The sequence below is a fragment of the Phalacrocorax carbo genome, chromosome 23 (assembly GCF_963921805.1).
Source record: "Phalacrocorax carbo chromosome 23, bPhaCar2.1, whole genome shotgun sequence".
Lineage (NCBI taxonomy): Eukaryota > Metazoa > Chordata > Aves > Suliformes > Phalacrocoracidae > Phalacrocorax > Phalacrocorax carbo.
In genome coordinates, this window is record NC_087535.1 from 5,577,015 (window position 1) to 5,593,546 (window position 16,532).

At 44.8% G+C, this 16,532-nt stretch overlaps 2 protein-coding genes across 5 annotated transcripts in view; one reads left to right on the forward strand and one right to left on the reverse strand.

The window, feature by feature from the left end:
* Positions 1–269: 269 nt before the first annotated feature.
* On the reverse strand, positions 270–5,119 carry FAM72A (family with sequence similarity 72 member A). Its single transcript, XM_064472021.1, has 4 exons — positions 4,852–5,119; positions 3,875–3,952; positions 2,660–2,784; positions 270–1,735 (listed from the first exon to the last, which is right to left on the reverse strand). The coding sequence occupies exons 1-4, from the start codon at positions 5,001–5,003 to the stop codon at positions 1,641–1,643; spliced, it is 450 nt and encodes a 149-aa protein (XP_064328091.1). The 5' UTR covers positions 5,004–5,119; the 3' UTR covers positions 270–1,640.
* A 366-nt stretch (positions 5,120–5,485) lies between these two features.
* The window catches only part of SRGAP2 (SLIT-ROBO Rho GTPase activating protein 2), a 113,011-nt gene continuing 101,964 nt past the window's right edge, over positions 5,486–16,532 (forward strand). For all 4 annotated transcript variants that reach the window (XM_064472340.1, XM_064472341.1, XM_064472342.1 and 1 more), the window contains exons 1-2: positions 5,486–5,594; positions 6,536–7,105. In XM_064472340.1, coding sequence (XP_064328410.1) covers positions 7,039–7,105 — 67 coding nt within the window. In that variant the 5' untranslated portion in view covers positions 5,486–5,594; positions 6,536–7,038. The remainder of the gene's footprint in view (positions 5,595–6,535; positions 7,106–16,532) is intronic.

Consider the following 16,532-nt stretch of genomic DNA (forward strand, 5'->3'; position numbering starts at 1 on the left):
GATCAAATTCATGCAGCATAGAAAACTGGCAAAAAATGGGATGTTGCGTTAAGGGGAGAGTTAACTCACTAAATGCCTTTAAGGCTGAGAAGTCATTAGTTTGCCAGCCTAAGAGGGAGGTGATTTTTTTTTTGGGGGGGTGTCTCTAAAACAAAATCATACTAGCAAGAACCTAATTGTTCAACTAGTTTAATACAAGCTGCTATTTCATTGTTTTCATTACCTGATATCATTAGACACCTGTATTTATTACAGCCCAGCAGACTATGTAGTCCAAAACTTTTCTTTAATGACCAGACATAATACAGGAAGTCTAAACAAGACATACACATATACCCACACGTACGTATATATACCAATATACATTTAAACAATGCAGAAGAGGTAGTACCCTTCCTTAAGAAATATATAACATGCAGTAAAAATACTAAGACAATTCAGATCTGCCTTCACTGCACCTCTTCCAAGTATCGCAAGAAGCTACAGAACTTTTTATTCAGCATCAATCCAAATTCAAAAATGTACTCAGTTCTCTTATATGAGCGTACCTTGAGTTTTCTACAGGTGATCCTTCAGGTGACTGGCTGAAGGGGACAGTATTTCGTTCATAAGTTAAATACTATGGCTGTAACAACTCGGATAATGAGCTCTGAATCCACTACTTCTTACGGGAACCAGATTGTGTGTATGCTTCAGGATACAAGGTTAGGCAGGAACACCAAATATCTAACCTGATCTCTTTCTCTTTTTTTTTTTTCCCTCTCTGTAAAAGACCCAGTCGATGACTGAGTTCTGTTTTGGAGGGATGCTTATCCTATAAGGGGAAGAAAATAACACATAGAACTGGGTGGATTTTATTGCTGACCTTAATAAAAATTTCAGTGTAGTCTTGACGTTATATTAGGCTTGAAGTAACTTCAGTAGTTAGGTTTTATCAGGGGAAAAAGAAAACCCAGAAAACTAACTTGATCTCCACAGAAACATGATCCTAAAAGTACTGAAAGATGAAGATGGGAGACTCTGATAGCTCCCCAGTCAGCATCCAGGAGCGTCCTGGCATGCCTCAGATGCCCGGAGAACAAGCTGCTAAGAGCAGGAAAGCCAGATCATAGAGCCAAAGCTCGGGTACTTTAACCCACTTATTCGGCAACTCCGTACACTCAGAATAGAAGCTCTGGGCAATGGTCCGTGTGACCACAAAAGCAGAGCTCTTTCAGAACTTCATCAACCAGACTGACTCTTAAGATTTTAAAGCTGTGCTTACAGCAACTGAAAGACTTTAACTGTATTTTTTCTTCTTTCCTAAAACAGTATTCACAGAGCAAAGATTATCAAATGTTGAGACTTAAATGTAAAAAACAAAACAGACCTAGACCTCACTAAATGCACTTTCCGTCTCCATTTCCATGTCTAACCAAGGCATGTCTCTAGTCAGAAGATACGCACTAGGCAGATTCAAGAGTCTAAGGAAGGCTACAGTGAAAGAGGAAGATGATACCGTCCTCTTTTAGGATAATTTTCCAGATTTCCTGGTTTCCTGTGTTGTTTAAGCTCTGACGGGACAGCAGGAAAAAAAAATCCAAACCAAACAGCAATGCAACAAATCTAGGGAAGACACTGTAGTATATTATAGATAATATTTATCTGATATGCTCCTCCTCAGAGATGCAGGACATATCTTCATCTGTGCTTTCCTCCAAATCTGGCAAGTTGCCCCAGAGCAACACATTCACACCTGGTGGGAAGGAGGTAAGAAAACAAAGGAGGGGGAGGAAAAAAAAAGAAAGGTATTTTTGGATTGTGACCTTATTTTCAAGTTGCACAGCTGTCTATTTTCAGAGAAAATAAATTACTCTGATCATTGCAAAACCTGGTAAGTCATGTTCACGATAAAAATAGGAAATAGTCTTGATATATTTCTTCCAAACTGATCTTGTAATTGTTGTTTACAGCATAATTCAAAGAATAACTCCCTGCCCATGGGTGTATTTATATAAGCTAATTCATGTAGCTATTGATAATCCCCTCATGGCTGATTTATTTTTAAATGCATTGATCTGAAACACAGGTGACACTGAAAGGTTTAGGCAATAAGTTACTCCTATCTGCAAGGAGGAGAAATGATATTTCAGAAGGCTACGCATTCCTGAGGACTGAAGGCGAATTATGCTAGACGCTTGGCATCCAAACAACACCTAGCTGAAGAAACCAGCTAGCACGAGCTGTAACTTCAGCTTGAGCTAATGAGGCCTCAGTTATATAGGGTCAAAGTGACAACATGACTCACCCGATAAGGGTGCCCATTGGACAGCTGCCTAATAGCACAGTGAAGCTATACATGCCACTATAAATAGCAGCTGGTGGCTGTGTTTATACTAGTTATAAAATTGCTTCAGAAAATCCTGACTTCTGTCCACAAAAAGGGCAGGTTAAGTTTTCTGATGAAGATAAACACCCAGTTAGAAATTTTAATTTACAAAGTAGTTACAATTACCTCCCCCAAAATAGTTTGCTGGATTAGCAGTACAATAACGCTTGCCTTATGCCTCCATATGTTACGCTCCCTCCATATGCTTTAACTATATCGAGATGCCTCATTAGAAGGAGGACTTAGAATTCAAGAGTTTAGGGAAGAGAAGGAAACATATGTGTTCCTTACCAGAAGGGTCTAGTCTGTTGATGCCAAAGACTGCTTGGCTATGAAACATCCAGAAGTGGCCATTATTACAGGACAGCAGGCAAGGTTTGCAGGGAGAAATCACGTGATAACCGACAATGTTACCACTAGAAAGAGAAGTGAAATAATGAGCAACACAAATGCCTGACGAAGAGATAGATGTTGGCTTTTCCAGCTCAAGCTAGTGTTAAATAGCCACGGTACCAGACCATTATGTAATGCTCCTATTTTGATAAAGTTAAGGGAACGCAGTTAAACAAGCCTCTTAAATATTTAGGGAACATCTGTCAGGAGTTACAGAATATCTAAGTTTTAGATCTTTGGCACAGAGAACCATTTAGTATCCTAAATTGTGTAATCCAGATTAGTTTACATACCAACAAATGGCTTTTTTTTTTTAATTTGAAAAGCCCGTGATTCCAATGGAATCAATGTAGAAGTTCATCATGCACATAAAATCCATCTCAACATAAGTACTGTGCACAGGAGAGTATCAATAGTAGGAGTAATGAGACTGGGAATATCGAAGCCTTATCTACTGTCCTAGGCTGAAACCTAGAACAGCCATTTTTTAAACTTTCTCAGTCATGTGCTCTGGTGAGGTATTTGCTTCTCTGCTTCTGTCTAAAAATTAAAATACTGCGTTCGTGTCACAACCCCCCACCATTCAAATCTGAACAAGGTAAAAGTCTGTTTTATGAAGCTGAAAGGATCGTCTCAAATAACTGAGCTATTTGAGAGTTGTTTTTACTCTTAAATATCAGGCATTAATAAAGAGGATAAAAGAACTCCAAGAACTTTAGTGACAGCGTGTTCCATCTGCTAGCAACAACTAGATCTGCCAAGAGGATGTTCTATTAATTAGAATATGAGTAACTACTTACTGCGGCCTTATTCACACAATTATCTCAGTGTTGAAGCAGACATTTAATCAGGCAGGTGGCATGCAAGCTTTCCCATCTACTCAGACTACTGACAGGGTTGTCACATTTCCACTTGGGACTCGCACAGAAATAGACTGGCAGCCATGCCCAGAAGTAGTGGGCTGAGTTTCTATCAAGCAGCATTAAATTTGAAATAGAGTACGCAATCTGTTCATTCATCCCTTAACGCTTGCACCACAGTCGTCTACAGCGAGAAGGTTAAACAGTATCAGGGTGTGCTTGAGGTGTTAGTGTCGCTGAATGGCATTCTTACCACTTCAAACACGCGATGTTCTTCAGTTTGCATTTGCAGATCTCAGTAAAATAGCAGCTTCCGATGAAATCAACAGTACTAGACGGGAAGAAATTAAAAATACAGAAGTTTAGGTGTGGCTATGATTACAACTGTAATGTTTTGATAACATAGGTACAAAGTCATAACAAAGTGATGTTACCATTACAGTCTCATCTGGTTTGTTTTTTTTCTTAACTTTCTCAAGACCACACAACTCCATTTTCCTATCATCTACCAGCCATACTCATATCGAAAGAAAAAGAGACCATGTGACATTACATGAATGTATCTGAAGTCCTCTCAAATTAGACCAGAAAGCAACGCTTCTCTCCGTACCTTGCAGGCTGGGGCCCTGCCGCTGGCTGCGCGGCACTGTCAGTCAGAAATCTGATGGCAGACATCGCCCTACTTCTGGCGAATCTCAGCTAAGGCTACAGAACGATAGCTTAAAGGCTAGGACGTTTAAAACCCAACCTTTGATTTCTTATCTCCTTTTAAACCCATACTTACTAATTAACATATTATTTTGCAACCTTATTTCCTTAGTATTCAAATATCGTTATGGGAAAGCAACACACAACCCACTCGGGGGAGAGTCATTCTGGAAGCGGTGTAAGATCAGGTTTGTTCTGTTTACAGGTATTTATTTCAAATTTTAATCTTTGCTTAAGGAAGGAGCTGGAGGAACTCCCCGTGGCTCCCTGAGCCTACGTCTTCCCCACGAATGGATTAAATTAGACTTTTGATTTGCCAGACGAGGAGGGCCTTGCTCTCTCTGTGGCTTCCCCAGGGCTGAGGGAGAGCTGAGGGCTGAGGGTGGGGTGATTTTGGGGGCGATCCCCGGGCGACGGGCCGCGGGGGGCCCGGCGGCCTGGTCAGCCAGGCGGGGCGGGCGGCTGCGGCAGCGGGCCGCGGCCCCGAGCCTGGCAGGTTGCGCTTACTTAAGCTGAGCTTACCCCGAGGGCGGGATGTCGGTGGAGTAGAGGTCGGTGTCGGTGTCCGCCAGCAGCACGGCCTTCATCCCCCGCCAGCTCAGCACCTGCTGGCAGAAGCGGCAGCACAGCACGGACACGCAGCGGTCCTCGAAGGTGCAGCTGCTGCCCGACATGGCGGGCGGGCCCCGCCGTCGCTCTCAGTCCGTCAGTCCGTCCGTCAGTCCGACCAGCCCGGCCGCCGCCAACGGCCACGCTGCCACCTGTCAGTTTGAATTCCCGACCTCAGTCTCCCATTGGGCGCGGGAGGACCCGCCCCACTAAACCGATTCGTGGAGATCAGCAGCAGGACCCACCCTTTCCCTGCTGGCCGTTGGAGGAGACGGGTGGCACTACCCCTACCGCCTGGCTATTGGTGGAGGAGTAAGCCCTGCCTTGCTCTCAATGGCCCAGCCGGCAGTCTATTTACATCTCTCCCCGCCCCTGAGCTCGTCCTTACGGAGGAGGGTCTGCGCTGCGCCGGGCCCCGCCTGGCGGGGCGGGGCTATGGGTGCCAAGCGGCGGGAAGGAGGGCGGGCCCAGCTGACAGACGGTGCCTTTTGGTTGGACGTGATGCCCGTCGCTCGTGCCCAGCGCTCCTCGCCGATTGGGCGATCCTCGCGGGGGCCGGACGGCGGCTGGGCCGGCGAGGGGGACCGGGCGGCGGGCGCCAGCGGCCGGAGGACGCCCGGCTGCGGGAGGCGGGGAGGCGGCTCCGCTGCGCCCAGGTAATCGCCCCGCCCGGCCCCCTCCCCTCCTCCGCCTCAGCCCCGCCGGGGGGCTGCCCGCGCCCCGCCGCCTCCCCTCAGCCTCCCCTCAGCGCGGCCCTGAGGCGGGGCGCGGGGCCGCGTCCCTCAGCCCCGGCCCCCCCGGGACGCCCCCACGCTTCCTCTCCCCGCCGCCCTCATTGTTCTTCCCGGGCGGGATGCGGATCCGGCGGGTGCCGTGTTTATTTATTTCTTCCTCCCGTACGCGCATCTTCTGCGGGAGGCTGCCCGGGGGCGGGGGCTGCAGCCTCCCCCTCCCTCCCCCGAAAAGACGGGGAAAATTAATAATAATATTAATAATAATAAAAGAGGGGAAGGAAAGTTGTGTCCCGCCGTCCCCCGGGGGCAGGTTCCCGTCCGCCTCGCACATGCCGGGCTGCGGGGCCGGCTCTGACCCGTGCCCCGGCGAGGGGCCGCCGGAGGACCCAAAATAACACTTAAAAAAAATAAAAAGGGAAAAAAACCCCCCAAACCTCCAAAGCCCCCACCCCGGAGCTGCCGAAGGAGAAGCTGCGGACGGAGCGGGGGTGCCGGGAGCGCCCGCCGGCGGTGCGGGGCCGGGGTGCGGGAGGTGCTGCAGCTCGGCCGGGCTCCGGCCGCTCCCCCCCCCGCCCGCAGCGCTGCTCCTTCGGGGCTCCCCTCGCCGCCGCTCCCTGCGCTGGCTGCCTCCCCTCGACCCCCCCGGGGACCCCGCTTTCCCGGTGAGCCGGGTAGGCGTTTTCCCTTGGTTACCTGGCCGGGCTTTATTTCTAACCCCACGCTGCTGCTGCTTAAAGGATAATTTGCAATGTCAGGGCAGCTTTTCTTTCAGTCACAAATTTTGGCTGCGCATCTTGTGATTGCTGGCTGCAAGCTGTAATTTTCTAAATATATATTTAATTTTTTTTTTTTTGCATTTGCAGGCAAGCAAACCAAAGAAACCGGCTTCTTGTCCTCCGTTTCTGCTCTCGTTTGGGATTTGATTTGCTTCATCTCTGAGCACATTAAAAAAAAAAACAAAAACAAAACAAAAAAAAACCCAAAAAGGCAAACCAAACCCACACAAAACATGTTGTGCGGAAGGACTTCCACTCCCTGGCTGTGCTATTAACGTTAGCAATCAGGAAGAGCCTTTGGGGGCTGCAGGATCTCGCTAGTCTGATGCTGCTGCTAAAGGTTTTGGTGCAGGGAGACAAAACTGCTGCCTCTTCCATCCGCTGATCTCTTAACATCTGCATTTTGCTGCTGCTGTGCTCCGTCTCACACCCTCTCTCCATGGACTGATTTTTTTTTTTTTAAAATCCCTTTTCGTTGGGGGGAGGACAAGCGGAAAATCAAGGAATTGCATTGAGAGGAGCGAAATTGCATTTATATCTTGTGTTGTGGTGGATCTGTTTTGAGGTTAATCTTTTTTGGAAAAGAAAACATGACGTCGCCAGCAAAATTCAAAAAGGATAAGGAGATCATAGCTGAATATGACACTCAAGTTAAAGGTAGGAATGGTTTTATTTTTGTCTCTTTTGCTATTGCAGTACTGGCTTGCGATTGTAGGAGTTTGCAGTGGATGTTTGGGTGGGGAAGGGGGAAATCATTTGCAGATTGCCTGGAATTTGCAGGGCTTTTTCATAATACAATGCTGGATCGGGTTTGCAATGCTGTTTCTCGTCCCCATGGGGTAGGTTCCTACTATTGTATTGCCGTTTTAAGGTATCACGGTAAGGGCTTTTTTAATGGAATATAACAAATCTTTGAGTTCTGAGAGACCCATATTTTTTTCTGTCTGCTGTTCTAAAATATGGCTTTGCATTTGAAAGATGAGAGCCGGTTAATTGCCTTTTAATCCTCCTCCTGTCATGGGAATCTTTTAAAAATCTGGGTAGTGTCAGCAGAGCATATTTCCCCTGGTAGTGATGGGGACCACGCTGAGGGTCCCTGTAAAGCTGTTTGTGCTAGAAAGTTCCATTATTCAGGATTTTGCCCTTGGTGAGCCCATGATATTACTGCCTCATTTTTCTTACTGCACTCGTGAGCGTAACACCTTAAGGTTGCGGGGTGTGTGAATGCACACGTATCGATACATACATACATACGTGAATGAATAAAGCTAATGTGTCGGTGTTATTCCCATCATCATAAGGAAGGCAATGAGGAGTCAGAGGCATAATTGCAATGGTCGTGCAAGCCTTCTGCAGAATTCAGTTGGCTGGGTTTCAGGCTATCATGTGCCCTAGGTTAAAAAAAAAAAAAAAAAAAGGATGGTGAAATGTCTGCTTAGCTTCTTATTTTTGCAAAGTTTTCAAGAAAACGCTTATTTAAAAAAATAATTATGACTTCTGTATGGCTTGATGTATCACTGTTAGGAAGTTATGAGATGTAGTGATTTATCTAATTGGTTAAAACTTGCTTGGTATGCTCCTAGCATGCAGGAAAGATGGCCTTCGGGCAGGCTTGATTGAGTTAAATCGATGCGATTTACAAAAATGTGATTTAAAGCCGAGTAGGAAACCTAGATTAAAACTGGCAATTAAAATATTGTTTTGCAATTACGTACTTAATTATTTTTCCTACTGGGGGGCTGCTCGCTGGCTGCAAATCATTAAAACGTGTTGTCCTACAAGATGCATGTCCTGCACTGACCTACATGTCCGACAGGAGATACATGTCCTACACCTTCTAGTACTCTGTACCTAGAAGTAGTTTTGACATTTATGTTGAAAATGCTTATCTGAGCAAATATAAAGCTGGGAAGGAGTTTATTTTTATTTAAAATTTTTGGGTTCTTACAGTTAGAAATGGAGAAGAGCATGTTTCCCTCTTACTGATTTAGTTTCTATTCCTGTTTTCTAGCTGTCTTTGATGGAAATGGGAATTGAAGTCAGTGTAAAATTAAAGGCTTGTATGTTCTTTCATTATTTACCCCATCAAAATGTGCCCGATAGATACAAGCTTCTAGTCACAATATTTATGAATTGGATGCAGGAACAAGAAAGAAGGCTTTAGAATTAGTAAAGCGCATCTTCTCTCGTCTCAGTTTTTTCATGCATTAGAAAAGGAAAGAAATCTTTCCCTTCCTTTTCAAAAAGAGACCAAAAGGATGGGTAAAATCAAAATGAACCTCCCCTGTGTGCAGAGGCCATTGCTGCCAAAATTCAGCTCTTCAGGTGCTTCAATTCAGCTTCAATTCAGCCTGTAAATGTGGTCCGAAAAGTGAATTGTTGTTGTGGCACGTAGGCACTTTTGCCTTTTGCCTTATAAAATGTTCCTATCTTAAATATGCGAGGTTAAGAAGAGCAGAACTGTGTAAATGGATCCCGAGGAGCTGGGGGAAGGGGGTTTCCTTCCTGAATTAGTGGCAAGGGCAGCTATGAATTTGTCTTGGGGTGTTCGTCTTTCCCTGTGCAGGGGCTCCTCGAGGCGCACGCCTGCCGTGAGGGACTGCAGGGAGGTTAAGGTCAGCCGTGTGCCGCCGGGGAAGCCTTGTGCTGGATGCCTGGAAACAGCCCCAGAGTGGCTGATGGAAGGTGCTAATCCATCTCCTGCTCCAATCTTGAGAGGGAGGCGTAGATGGGCTGAACGGCTCAAAAATGCACAGGGCAGTACGGTAACAATCCTCCCCCCATCACCTCATGTATTTCAAAGTATAGCCATGAGCTTCCCTTCTCCACCTGGCTTCGACCCTTCACAAGCCACTTTGACAGTGGGGATCGTCGCCTCTCTGCTTTTAGGGATCAAGTCTGGGGGGAGACTTTGAAGTTATTAGGCCTTAAAATTCCATGAAGCTTGCTTTACGTCTCATGGATACCTTGGCTTTGAGCTGGATAGTGATTTGACTCTGTAGGAAGACTCATGAGCGGTAAGACCTCTTGCCTCTCTAATTCCAGAGATGTGCTGGTGTCTCTACTGCGGTGGGAGAATGAGATGGTACTAAAGACATGCTTAAATCCAAAAGTGTGGTGCTGCCTAGTCGCTGACCATATCATGATCCTTGCATAGAAAATTTCAGTGTCTGCTAGAATTCTGACTTCAACTGCAGGAACGGCATAGAAATGTGTTAGCTCTGATTATGGGTTATTTGGTGTCTTTTCTCGGGTGTTGTGAAGTGATGTCATGAAGCAGTTGCTGTGGGAGTGAGATGAACCAGGTGTTGGTGTGCTACACAAATTGTAAGGTATCATCTGTTTCTCAGATGAGAAAACTCTGGTATTTTTCACTGGCATTTAGAAACTTACTACATTTTTTTGCTCCATTCTGGCTGTATGTTGGAAACCGTGTTTAGAGGCTTCATTTAAAACCGTTAATCCACAAACACGTACTCAAGCACTTTAAATTATTAATACTGGAATGATTGAGCCTTGCTTAAAAATTTAATAGTCTTTCAGTTGTTAATCAAAACTATTTAAAGAACAGTATGATTTATGGTTAATAGATCATTGCTATGCAAAATGTTTGGTTTTCTGTTGCTGAATGAACTTGGTAATTTTCCTTGTAAAAGGCGTGTAGGGCCGAGAGGGTGTTGACGAGTTGAACTTCTTGTTCTCCCGTGGCTGTGAGCTATAGGTATTTGTTGTCTTCTTCCAACAGCCAGTTCTTTGCCTCTTTTGGGTTGGAGTTAGCTCTTCCCATGATTTGTGCATGCAGCTAATGGCAGGGGAGATCAACAGTAGGGTGAAATGAATTTCTGAAGATGAAGGGGATCTTACACATCAGAATTACTGTGCAGTGGGCAGGGGACGTGGAGGGAGTGACGTGTTTCTTCCTACTAATTACTTGCACAGTGCAGCTGAGGACAAGTTTTGCAGCCTGTAGCTACTGGTGCAATGCATCCATCCTTGGAGGTTGCTGGAACCGGACTGGATACAGCCTTGAGTCACTTGGTCTGACCTCACCGCTGACCACCGGAGGCTGGGCTGGATGACCTCATGAGCTCCTTCCAACCTGAATTGTCCAGTGAGCCTGTGGTCTCTAGTATCTTGAGGTTCAATTACAAACTCGCTGTCTTCTGCAGAAGCGAATTAACCCTCAGAGGTGTCCAGACAGGCTGGCTTTCCTCTACAACTGCACCGACCTTGAGTCTTTTGCCTTCAGATATGCAAGCAAAGTCTGCCTTGAGTTTGGTTGCATGCCTGCGCCATCTGCACTTGCACGCTTCACGCTGTTAGCGAGGGGGGGAGAAGTTCCCAGTATTAATAGGCTCTTCTTGCAAGACTTGTTGAGAGAGCTTCTCTCTTTGAGGAAATTCTGAAATGGCTGCGTGTCATGCGGTAGGAATTCTCCTGACAAGATGACATGGGGTCAGCAGGGGATGGAAGTGCTGCTTTGATACGCTTCTGTACCGTGTGCTCACAAAGATTATGAGTTCTGTGAAGCTGGAAAGTGAGATTCTGTGGTCTCCATATGGAGCCTTTGATATCTCAAGCTCATCCCCTTGTCTGGATTGTCTCTCCCAATTCCTTTGTGCAAGTTGCGGTAAAGCAGAGATAATTAATTTATGCTGTGCAGTGTGTTCCATGTGAGATTTGGATGCTGCCTATCTATGCCCGACCAAGGACTGACAGACTGTTCTTTGGTTTAATGTATTAAATTGGAGTGTACATTTGCTGAGGAAAGAAAAGCCAGTGATTTATCTCTTAATTCTTTTCTTTCTCCTCATGTCCCACGAGAGCCTTATATTTAATTAGTTTGTATAAAGCTTCAGTAAATAGCTTCATGGTTTGTGCTACAGAAATTTAATACTGAAATTTCTTACCCAGCGAGGGTTTGTGAGCCACTCCTGTCCTTGAGTAGTCTCTAGCAAAGGTTAAGAAGCACCTCTTGCAGATCTTGCAGCACAGTCCAGAAAGCACTAGGAATATGAAAAATAGATGAGGTCATTTATAGCAGGAGTGAGCACAGTACAGAGGTGGCTGCATGGTTATTTAGCTGAGTCTGTCTTGAGCTAAGAGAAGATGCCTGATAAGAAGAACTTCAGACAAGCCTCCCAGCTGCCATCAGATTCAGGCTACCATAATGTCTAAAACTTTCTTTTTAATATCCCCGAAATTTCTGCTGAATTTCAGATAAGTCCTTTTTACTTCTCTAGGTCGAATGGCTGATAGTATATTTTGTCTGATTGTGATCTTTTGCCTTAAGTGCTGCTTTAAAATGCCTCAAACGCTGCGTACAAATCTCATTTGCATGCTACATCTGAGCGCCTTGAGTGATGGTCGGCAGGTTTTAATACTGGTAAACTCTTGGGAGTGGCACAGACCTTCTCTGTCTGAACGGCAACAAAAGCAGCCGTCACTGGGTCAGCAGCTGCAATTCTGGGTAGGAAGTGCGATGCTTTTGGAGGGGATTTGAAACAAAATTGGGACGTCTCTCAACTGTTGAAAGTTTTCTTGTTAACATTGCGCATGCAGTGCTTGTCCAGAAAGCAGCTATTTGTAGAAATGTCTTTTGATTTTTCGATCAATAGGTTGGAATCACTGTAATTCATTTTGTTGCTAAACCTGTGCGCCTGGGGATTCTCAGTACTGTTGACATTACGTGTGTGATGATTTCTCGTTTGTGTATGTCTTCAGGTCCCCAAGCTGGTCACTGCACGCTGTTGCTTGGTATTTGTGCTTCGGGGAGTTAGGGCTGAGCTCTTGGCCACTCCTTTGGCAATGCCTGTTTAATAGACTGTGTAAATAGGCTGTTCAGCCACGCACCCTGATGCGGTGGCATGGAATAGTTTGGAATTTTGTGATTTGAGTTTGTATATATTGGATAACCATTTACATTGAAAATGTAAAACTACCTTTTAAGGGGTTTTTACAGTTAATCATTACTCTGTGCATGTAAGTGATTCCATTTGTTTGCAACAATGACTTGCTCCAAACTCCGGCTATGGAATTGCTGTAGGATCATCTGTTTTTCTGCAGTTCTTGATAGTGCTAATCCCTTGAGTTTTGGAGCTGGATTGGGCCAGCGAAGCAGCCTGCTGCCAGAAAGGGGGAAGGGGCTGTTGGGAGACTCGTTTGATGTTACAGCAATAGTCTGTGTTTCTCTTTGTCCTATGTACAGTTCCGGCTAATGGATTGCTAAGGAGGATGGGAGAGGTGAAAGAATGCACTCTTCCTTCTTTCCTCTCCATCTCCAAAATCCCTCTGTTGCAGATCTATCACTGCAAGGCTAGAGACCAAAGCTGACCAAAAGACCTCAGTCACTTAAGCGTTGCAGTTTCTTCCACAAGCAGAAGGAATTGCCAGTGTAACTCCAGTAGGGTTTCTATAAAAAGTTTACTGGTGATAGCCAGTTTTCCCTAACTCCCAACTAAGGGAGCCCCATGACATTTTTCCTTAGCTCTAAATGATTTCCTTTCGTGGGAAGGGTACACATTAGCATCTTTTCCTTTTTCTGTTAGTTAAAAGGCTTGACTTTTCTGGTTTTGTTTTTAATGCTTACTAATTTTTGCCCATTTTGGGAATTTACTTGGAAGAACCTATTTGCCTGGTCAACTTTTTCAGCTGTCTTAATGAAGAGTGAAAAATCTAAACCTTTGTCGAGATGGAAAGTATGTTTAAACACATGTTCTCGTGAATAGCTTTTGCGATCCCATGCACAGTTGATATTCATTAGTTATGACTTTATTTAGTTCATTTTTGTATGACTTTTGCAGATTTCATGCTTTCTGTTAGGGGATTTCTACAACATCGTGGGAGTCTCTGAATGTTAATGTTTTGTAGGCAATGGAAGCAAATGCAGAGTTGTGGTTGATCTGCTGAGGGATAAAAAAGTATGGGAGAAAATGGGAGAAAGGGTCTTGACTTCACAGTAATTCCATCATTAGAGACCATTCTTCATGTCTACTTTCTCCTTTCTTTCCAAAATGGCAATATCACAGAAGACAAAACAGGACCTTTTTGTGAAACCTCTAAGTAGTGATCAGTGAAACTCTTGATGTGAGTGTTTAAAGTCAGAAAACACACATGGGTATGGAATAACTGTGTCGAGGAAGCTCAGCTGGTATTTTTTCCAAGTAGATGCTGCAAATTGATTTGAACCATTTAAAATACTATTTTTTTGACATCAGAGTAACTATTTATTGTTAAACTCTAAAGCTTACATTCAGCTTTGGGTCAAACCCAGTCATTTTCCTTTGAGTTGGTATAGTGAGAGTTAATCATTGCTTGGGAAAAAAGTAAGGGGCTGGGATTTTTTTTTTTTTTTAAATCACTTCCTCTGCAATTCTGAATGTAAAAGGATTATGTGTTTACAAGACCTGGAGTTGTTTGGGAGCACTGCTTGCACTCTGAAGCAGCGTGGGCTTGATGTTAGGATGGCGGTGTGCAGCCTGTGGTGAACCTAGATAAGAGTCACCCACAGCCAGTGTCGAGAGGATGCGCCCATCGGGAGAAACGAGCCCAGCATTTGCTGGTCTTCAACCAGGCAAGGCAGCAGAAATGGAAGCAAGTATAAATGTAAATGTGGGCTGAGCCTGGGTGTAAATCTCAGCCGATATGCCTGGCATATGGTTTAATGCTGTGCGGTTTAATCTAGTGTGCACCCTTTTGTATGCTGCAGCATGCTGCGCAGAACAGTGCAGTAAATCTTTGGCATAAACCACAAGCAGCAAATTCTCAAAACATTCATAGCATTTCCCCCATCTCTCCTTTACTGAGCCCTTTTTTTCCAACATTTTCGGTCAAGGTGTTGCTAAACATGATGCAAAAATTCTTAGGTCTTCAGTGTTTTTAGTGTGCCACTTTTGCTTCACATCTATTTCTGTGAAATTGGCCGAATTAGGCCAGGGGAGCTGCCTTATCCTGTGGCACATAAGCAGCTCCTGGCTTTTTGACTCTTGAGAAGGAGCCAAATAAACAGATTAACTCTAAACCAAGAGTGGATTTTAATCTACAGTCGTGAAGTGCTGTGGCAGGGTGATTTGATCAGTCCTACTAATTTTGAAGTTGGTTGGTTTTTTGGGTTTATTTCTGTTGGGGTTTTTTTCCCCCCCTTTTAATCATAGGACTTTCCAGGAAGAGCCTTTTGGCTTCCCTCATTTTAAGTAGGGAAGGGGTTTTGGTTTGTTTTTATACTGCTGTCTTTGGACAACAGTTTTCATGCAGACAGTAAGCCATGGAGCTATGCAATTTATAGATGGGGAGTGCTTGCAAGTTGAATCTACTTAAAATAACAACAGTTGCTGCCTGGGAATTAGTCCCTGACTCTTTCTTTGGACAGCAGTCTAGTCCCACTGCAGGGGCGTGCTCCGATGGGCCTGCGAGGAAGGGGGGTTTGTTCCCGACAGACCTGTAGCTCCCACAATTGCTAAACTGATTGCTCTGAACGAGTGGATCGATTGTTTGCAAACCAAAGATCTGAAGCCTCAGTCAATCAAAACAATTCTGTGTCATTGGCGGGTTTTTGCAAGGCAAACTGTGCAGGGTTTTCTTGCTGTAGCTTTTATTTGGTACCTGAAAAGTAAGAGGATGATTAGCAGCACAAGCTACTGCTTATTCTACAGACGGGATTGTTTAGAATGATATTTCTCTATTTTCTTTGGTTTTTAGCCTCTGCGTGGCATGCCCGTGGCATGAGGGAAGGCTGCAAAGCTGCATTGGTTTGGCTGCCAGTCACATCATTAATCCCTACAGTAAAGGAGAGTACAGGGCTTTAAGCTATTGTTAAAACACATGAAGGTTTTTCTTCCCCCTTGCATTTGCAGCTTGAGACTTGGTAATGATGGATTGGGTGCTGTTCTGTTTCTCATTTCCCACCCTCCCAATTGCCCATCCGTCCTGTGCCTCCACTTCTAGAAACAGTGAGGATGGTGCTGCAGATAACGTGGTGAATGCTGATGTTTTAATCACCAGTCTGTTCGATTTTGTTCAGAGCGTGTCTGGATATTGCAATAATAAAATATGATACTGTCTGCTGCTGATGGAGGCTTAGTGGTGAGAAATCTTAAGGGAAACCCAGTTTGTCGTAGTAAGTCCTTCACAACAATTGTTCTTTGTTGGTTTAGTGATCTGAATGAAGTGAGGTAGGGATTGTCATTTCCCTGTGTCAACCATTATATTTAGGCATTAATTGATCCCCTCGTTCCCCTTCTCAGCAGGGAGGGAGTGATCCAAGCAGGGCAGGAGGAAGCCAAATTGATGGACAATATCAAGACATGTTCTGGGCCATGGCATGTTACATAGGATTATGCCTTTATTTGGGGACTATTTAAGATGCCTGTTTGATGAGGTGTAAATAGAGTGGGATAAACTACTCTTGTGCCTTTGAGGATGCTCCTACTCATTAGCACTTAATTTGCAAAGGTAGGTGTTATGGGAAACTCCACAAAGTCCTTTTCTTTATGCGGGTTAACACTGGGCAGTGCTCTTGCTATTAAGCTGCTTGAGAGTACCTGGTCTCCAAAACGCATTTTATGTCATGTTCTTGCTTTTAGGGAAGCAAAAAAAGGAGTTATTTACATGTTTCACTGGCATTGCTTGTTAGTAAAATATGAAGAAATTTTACATAGGGACAGGATTATGGGTCCAAGAAACTTCCACTCTGCTGCCAGATGTAGTTACTTAGCTCGGGCAGTACTGTGGCAGCCACAGGCAGATGGTAGCTGTTGTGTGCTTGCTGGCGTACAGCAGTTCTCCTTCCTCCGTCCCAATTCATCTGGGGACGGCTGTCTTAAATGTTTTACTTGGAAATCACAGCTGTGATGAGTTAACTTCTCCTAGGGCTACTGATGGCACTGCAAATAGCTGTCCAGGCAGTTTTGATCAGTGAGCAGGAATGAAGGTTTCTAGAAAACTGATGCTTTCCCACCCTCTTGGAAACCCTGAGCGGTATCATGTGCCGTTAAAGCAGAATTGGGACACACGGCACAAAGGCACGGCAGAGTGAATTTTACTAAGATGCTGACATGCCTGCCCTCTGAAAGGGTTGCTTTCCTGA

What these genes read in the sequence shown, in the direction of transcription:
- FAM72A (XM_064472021.1), bottom strand. Translation starts at nt 5,003, where the DNA reads ATGTCGGGCAGCAGCTGCACCTTCGAGGACCGCTGCGTGTCCGTGCTG. An exon ending in ACCGACATCCCGCCCTCGGG is followed by an intron (nt 3,953 to 4,851) that starts GTAAGCTCAGCT and finishes CTTCCCGTCTAG; the next exon opens with TACTGTTGATTTCATCGGAA. An exon ending in CAACAGACTAGACCCTTCTG is followed by an intron (nt 1,736 to 2,659) that starts GTAAGGAACACA and finishes CCTTCCCACCAG; the next exon opens with GTGTGAATGTGTTGCTCTGG.